Source organism: Merops nubicus, unplaced genomic scaffold, assembly GCF_000691845.1.
Source record: "Merops nubicus isolate BGI_N331 unplaced genomic scaffold, ASM69184v1 scaffold1567, whole genome shotgun sequence".
Classification (NCBI taxonomy): domain Eukaryota; kingdom Metazoa; phylum Chordata; class Aves; order Coraciiformes; family Meropidae; genus Merops; species Merops nubicus.
The window spans coordinates 54,029-61,388 of NW_008618130.1; the positions used below are offsets into that span (position 1 = coordinate 54,029).

At 38.5% G+C, this 7,360-nt stretch overlaps 1 protein-coding gene across 1 annotated transcript in view; it reads left to right on the forward strand.

Annotated features, from left to right (window-relative positions):
* The window catches only part of PHIP (pleckstrin homology domain interacting protein), a gene marked incomplete at its 5' end in the record, with an annotated part of 99,097 nt that overhangs the window by 43,381 nt on the left and 48,356 nt on the right, over positions 1-7,360 (forward strand). Inside the window, 1 exon segment of the mRNA XM_008943327.1 lies at positions 4,703-4,831. Coding sequence (XP_008941575.1) covers positions 4,703-4,831 — 129 coding nt within the window.

A 7,360-nucleotide genomic window follows, 5' to 3' on the forward strand; every position in this document is an offset into this window, starting at 1 on the left:
TGAGGTTTTCAAGAGGTTCCACCCTTGAATAGTACGTAAGAGCATATCCTGAAAGAGCAAAGCCAGCATCATGTTCTAGTAGTCATAAGTAGAAGGCAGTGCTGAGTTTTCAGGATGTATATTGAGAAAAATTTTCTCTCAAAAAAGAGAAGCTATAAATACTGCTTGTGTAGCTTTATATCATTTCAGGCCTCCTTACGGTAGGTGATCTGTCAGATTTTTTTCATTGATATGTTTATCTTTCAAGACAAATGCAGCGTTCCATAATGGATAACTGACTTGGGTGGTAGGAAGATAGAAACATTTTACTCTTAATTTAGTTACTTCTTGTCGTCTTCCTACCATTTGATCCGTTGTTATAGTGTAGAAGCTTTGTTGATTTTTTTTTTTTTTCTTAAACTGGCTTATAAATTAAGTGTCTTAAAAATTAAGTGTTCTTTCTACTCCTCCAAATCTGCAGTGACCTCTTCTAACTTTGCAGAAAGTCTGCAGATATTTTTTTGGCTTACAATGGACACATGCTGTGACAGTTCCTTAAAGCAAAGAACATAAACCTGCAAAAACTTGAGAATACTTGGAGATGGATTTGACTTGAGCAGCTATGGTGTAGTGACATCACTTATGAGAGAGGTTGTATGTTTTAATAACAATTAGTTAACTTTGCTTTTTTGCTAGTTTTAGAAAGTTGTTCTAGCATACCAATTTGTGTGATCATTAGAATCTAAATTTTAGTTTTTGAGTTTGAATGTGGCTTTTGACTAATTTGCATTTGTCTGTATGCATTCAGGTAGAGAGTTCTCTTCCTGCTAAAGATCTTTTTATACAAGCATACAGAATGGTCCTCTTTCCTTAGTGTCCACTTGAAGAAGCTGAGCCATTATCATGATGAGTGGAAACATTTCTCTGTAGCTGTTCAATTTAATTTACTTATCTGGAACATCAGAAGCAAAAATGGTGTATTGCTGTGGAAGAGTTTGTTCTTACCATTGTCTGTCTAGCATGTATGCACTTTCTCTTCTGGATACTATTCTGATATATTATAGGATTACAGGTTTTTTGTTGCTGCATTATGTGATACATTGCTATGAATACAGCCAGCCCCTTACATTTGAAGGATGGAAGGGAACGTTATGTGCCTCAGGGTCATAGGGGCTCAGTTCACAGACCTTTTAAACAGTGCTGATGACTTGTGTTAGAAGTGTGACAGAAATGCATAGTGTTAGTGTGTGTAGACTGCATTCCTTTTTTTTTTTTTTTTTTTCCTGGCAGTAAATACATTAGTGAGTTATTTCAAATAATCTTACTAGGTTCATGGCTTGTTGTGTTTTGTCCTGTTGGCTTTTAGTTGCTTCACTTGATACCACTTGTGCTGTGTCCCAAATATATTCTCAGTGGATGATTTCCTACTGTTTATTTCATCAATGGGCTCTTCATTTTTTCTGTAGTCACTAACAGAAAGGCCTGGCTTGAGGAACTTTGCTGATGACATCCTTTTAGCTCAGTATGTCTTTCCAAAACCAGTAACTGTTATCCTTTTCCTTAGTAAGTTTACCCATTCTGCATTTCTCCTACTAGTCACAATCTGTTCCATTTGAACTAGGTTTGCAGTGCCATATAATTGCTGTGAGATCCAGTTTAGGCTGAATGAATTACACTTTCTTGGTATTAAAAAAATCAGTTACTTTACTGAAGAAAGACTTGCTAAGTTTGTCTAGTACTCTAGACTACTCTAGACTTTCATTTTACTCCATTTTTTTTCTTTTTTGCTCCTGTGTCTTTTCTTTAAAACTCAGTTTTAAGTCTTTCATATAATCTGTTAATAACAGGTCAGAAGGTCTTATTGAATTCATGCTCTCTGTAGGTGTTACCTCTGCTTTCATACAACTGATTTTTATGAATCTAAGACACGTTACATTGTGTACTAGTTTCACAGTTCTATTCTTCCTGGTTTGGGGGAGGAAAGCTCTCTTCAAAACTGAGATGAAAGGAGTGACTTCCTTTTTTCTTTCCGTTTCAGGGACACGGTTTGGTGCTGGGCTTGGCAGTCGTAGGTTAATGGTTGAACTCAAAACACTTTTCCAACCAAAATGATTCTATAATTCTGTCTCAACAACTTTCATGGTGTACCAATGTGCATCTCTTTTCCTTGCTAGTGAAAATACAGGCAATCAGCTTAATTCTTGGGGTTAAGACTAGAAGTAATCTTAAGTTAGTGATCATTGCAGGGCATCACTTGTTCTCCCCTGTTTGTGGCCAAAGAACCCTTGCTACTTGCTTTGCTACCAGCAGTGTCTTAACGTGCTCACTCTTGGCAGCCTTTTGCTGGGACAGCTCCTAACTGACCCGTGCTGCTTCTGTTCTTGTGAGCTGTCTCCTCCCTTCACCACTGATATCCTTTTATTCCCCAGGGGAAAGTTCCAGATAGAATAAACAGTTTATCTTCTTTGAGATACAGTCTTCATATAGTTCTTGCATCTTTGGTTTAAAAGGGATGGAGTGGGGAAAATAGCTTCCTTCTTGCTTGCTGAAGTCAGACCTTCACTGATTTACTACGACTTCCGCTTGTGCAACTTAACATTTGGTTTCTGTTTCAAATGGCCCAGCTCCTCTGTGTTAGCTTTGTTATTGAAGAAACAACATTGCAAAGTGCCATTTATTAATCCCAAAGTATTTTTGTTTTAAAAAAATTCTGAGTAACACACTCTGGCAGGCTTTGCTCTTTAATTTGTAATAGTAATTATATCTTGGAAGCTTATCCCCAACAGTAATTTTTGTCCTTGAGAATCCTTAATATTTTAAGTAATCATACATCAGACTTGAGTTGTACCAAGTGGTCTTACTGCTGTCCTTTCCAAAGGCATTTCTTAAACCAGATTCTGGCTACATTTAGAGTAAAACTGTTTGCACTGTGCTAATCACTGAATAGTAGATCACTTCTTTTCCTGTACATAAGAAGGGAATGGCTTCCAATTAACACTCTTAATTCCCAGTGTTACTTGAAAATGGTCCATCCAAGCCATTTCTGGAAGGATTGTAAAAACACGTCACCTTAATAGCCTGACTTTTTTTCCCTTCTGTTTCTTATTTTTCCCCTCACCATGATAAACAAATAGTTCTTCCCACAACAACATTGAAATTCTATTTATGAAGGACTTGAGTGTTAGGAAGCTTGACATTTTGATGCTGTTTCCTTTGTTGGAGAAAAGGAAAGGGAACAGAAATCTTTATGTAAGTACTCCTTTTCCAGGTTTTTACTGTCTGCAAAGCTTAATCTTGGGCTGAAGTTCCGTCCCCTTTCCACCTACCTCCCCAAACTGTCTCCCTTTAATATGGTGAGCTTTCTATGTACAAAAAGGAGCACAAAGTTGTAACTTTGCCCTCATTGATCTTGCTTAGCCTAAATTAATTCTGCATTCTTAACCGTTGTGATGTTAGTGTCACTCAAAGCTCTTTTTATCTCCTGTCTCTTTCTATAGGATACTTCTGTTCATATTTTTTTCTGGAATAATGGGCAAAACAGAACATAAAACTTGCATTGGTTTATGTTCCTTTTTTGCTAGTCCAGAAACTCATTTGACTTTTACGGAAAGTGCTTGTAGTGAGGAAGACTTCCCTGGAGTACTTGAAAGCCCTGGTAACAGGTTTAGCAGCCTCTACCACTGGGGGGTGTGCAGGGGTGTGGGTGTGGATGTGTTGTAAGACCACGGGTGAAAGATTTGGACTCCCAGTCTTTCTTAGCCTGTAAGATAGCGAGAACAGTGCCTACCTCCCAGGGTTTTTGAGGCTTGGTTCATTACTTTCTAAAATAATGCTGATGGCCTCTGGTAGATGCTGCAGAAGGGCACCATGTTACTGCCTGCAGGCCAAATACCCTTGGTTTTTCTGGCAGTAAATAGGCCTGCCACAGTTAGGGAAAGAATTTTGTTTGGTGTCTCTTTAAAGAAATGCAAAAGTGCTTTGCTGGGGAGAATAGAAAGGGGCTTTCTAAAGAGGTGCTGAAGACTTGAAAATTCAGAGTGGTGATTGGTCACCTCTGCTTGATTGACAGGTTGCAGGGAAAAACAAAAACCCATTTGTTCTGGCTTAATGGAACTGGAAAACAGAAAATGAGTATCAGGTAAAAATTCCTTTTTTAAAATCTTTGCAGTTCTCCTTTAAACAGTGGAGTTTTTACACCAGTCTACACCTCCCCCACTCCAATAAATTAGGAGTAGGAACTCCAGAACCAGGCAGTTGCCAAGTTGTGTAATGTGGGTTGTCTGTCAGCGCGTTTTCTAGCGGGCAGGTGTTCCGAAACACCGCAGCAGCCAGTGCTACTGGGCTAGCTTAGCAAAAAGGCAGAGGATGGAAAGGGTGTAGTGACTAAGCCCTGAACTGGACCCAGCTCTCTGGTTAGGCTCATGAGCAGGACGTTCAAGGGGAAGCTTGTATTTTCACTTCCTGTACTGTGCCTGCTTTGTGGATAAAGTCTGTCAGTTTCTACTACTATCAATTTGGCATCTTTCATGAGCATTATTGCAAAATTCACTGAGAAGTGAATAGCTAAAAAGTAAAGCACGTTTTAAAGTAACTTCCATCTAGCAGTATACTGTCTTACAGATTTTATAAGAAATTTCAACATCAGCACCACACTTTTGAGAAGCGTAATTGAAAATTATTTATTTCTGGTAACTTAATTACTTTGTATGTTGATGTATTTCAGATTGAAGGACAAGGACATGGGGCAGTTTTTGACTGCAAGTGCTCTCCTGATGGACAGCATTTTGCATGTACTGATTCTCACGGTCACCTTCTGATTTTTGGCTTTGGTTCCAGTAGCAAATATGACAAGGTACAGTGCAAGATGAAAATGAAAATGTTTGTCTGTGTTGAATGCATTTGTGCAAACTTTCCTTCAGAGTTTCATTTCGAGAGGGTATATCTTAACACAACTTTGAGCTATTAATGTGGGATGTTTCAGAGTCCTGTTGTTGACACTGAGCTTTCTTTCACTGTCTTTTTTTAAACTATGAAAACATGCTCTTAAGTTACTGTTTACATGCGAAGTTAAAAATAATTTTAAAAATAAAACAAGAAGTGACCCGGTTACTTTTAAGAGATGAGGTTGCAAGTGTATATTAATGGATCCACACGGATAATATGAATAAATTACAGTGGAGTCTACTGGAGTTAAACATTTTGCTTTAAGTATTTTTCTGATTCCTACTAGACAAAGGAAAAAAGGGTTGGGTGGGGGATAAAAGAATTAATTCCTCCTGTCTGTATTTAAGGATTGTGTAGCCAGGGAGACAGCTATTTAAAATAAATGTACTTTATGTTCTAGTGATACCATTTTATTTCTGCTAATGAAGATCTGCTGTCCTGAATGCCTTGGTGCTTACACAGCAATGTTCTACCATTGCTGTGTGATTAAAATATTACATCTTTATTGTAATGTTATAGTCTGTATTCTACGTGTGGGTGTCTTGCCACAGACCCTCATGACTGTAAGGATATGTAGCGTTTTGGGATTTTTTTCCCTCTGTGGGTAAACATGCCCTATGAATCATACAGGTTACCTAATTTTGAGTGCCCACAAGGTCCTAATTCTCCTTTTACCATGCAGGAAAGAGGTGAGGTGTATCTGTTCTCTCTGTTTCTAAGACTTGAGCAGACACATCTGCTCCAGGATTTTCATCTCTGCTTCTGGTAACTGATATTGAACGTATTTGGTGAAGTGCTGGCTTCCAAATGTTAGCTCCTGCTGTGGATCTTTGGACTCAGGCTGGCCTTGAAAGCATTTTGACAAACACCAACACAGAGGATACGGAAGGAAGGACAGCAAAAGGAATGTTAATCTTTGTTTTGGAAGCCACTGCATTTCTTTCTGTAGTCTTCCATCTCTTATTTTTAGGTTAGTTACAGTAACATTTGCATATTGGGGATTTTTTTTTCTCCTTGTCTCTCAGCTGGAATTTGAAGTACTCAATACTTGGCTTCTGGTCCCTCAGCTATTACTAGCCATGCATTTCCCTTTCCATTCCAAAGAAAAATAAATGAGTAGAGGCTCCACAAGCAAGGCAAACCAGGATTATCAGCTCGTTTTCAGGGTCTTTGCTCTTCAGAGTTCTTAATCGTCCAAGCTTTAAAGCCTATTGCAATAGAAACGCTTTTATCACTATGTCTATGGATTACTACATGTTTATTTTTCTCTGCAGTCATTTTGGAAGTGTATTGTCCTTTGCTACTCAGCAATGTTAGAAGAGAAATTGAAAATGAAAGCCTTTTTGTCTTTGCTGTGACAGACCTGGAGTTTCCTTTATGCTGCTATTTGGAATTTACCTTGTGAGGGATTAGATCTATTTGAAGAATGAAAACAATTGATTTTCACTTCTTGAATTCTACAGCTCCTCTGTTGTCTTGGGGGTTTTTGCTGCAGCCTCTGAGAAGAGATTGTTTAAAATTTTTCACTTATCAGGTGATCTAAAATGGTCTTCTCCAGCTGTTACTGTGCCAGTGGTAATCTTGGCACTCTTGACCTTACAAGAAACGGGAAGAAATCAGATTTACTTTTGTTACCTCTTTAATCTCAGTCTTCAACTGTCAGAAGACTCAGCTTGGAAGTTTCTGATCTTTCTCATCTGGTTCCATCTCCTCCTTCATTTTTGCTTGTCCTGATTTATGGAAAAATGTAACTACAGACAGGTAGATGCTAGACATTAGATGTTCTTTTTTCTGTCCTTCCCACTCAGATACTTGGAGTTTTTTCAGGCATCTTGTGAGAATATGCTCTGATAGGACCTGGTTGGTTGTTCATAGGTGGTTTTTTTTTGTGTGTGTGTGGTGGGTTTTTGTTTTTTTTTTTTTTTTTTTCCTCTTTAAAGTGGCTTCCATCTCTTTGGGGCAGGGATTTTTATGGAAGAAAAGTATGGTAGCCTGTATTTGTCCATTTGTGAACTGTCCTCAGAACAGTGATTGTGGCTGAGATGGCCTTGCCTCTGCTGAGAGAGCAAGCTCTTGTTTTTCCACATGTATGTTTTTTCATGTTACATTGAAACAATGTCTGTGTTTCTTACTTGATGGGAACATTTTTTTTTCCCCAGTGTAATCTAGTTCACAATGAAGGTGATAGGGTGATTTCGGTTTATTTTCCTTTTTGATGATACAGGATTTTGTGGAGTCATTCTTGGGGGGGTATGGGGGAGGATTATATTTGCTTCTTGTTTGGTGTTTCTTTTGTTATTTGACCCAGTTAAGGGAACCTTGGAACAATCTCGGCTGAGATTGCTAAGTGTGTGAAAAACATCAGAGATGGGCTGAGCTCACTATCAACAGGGCATGTGCACTTAATTCTTGCTTAGGTGGAAACTTGTCCAGGAAT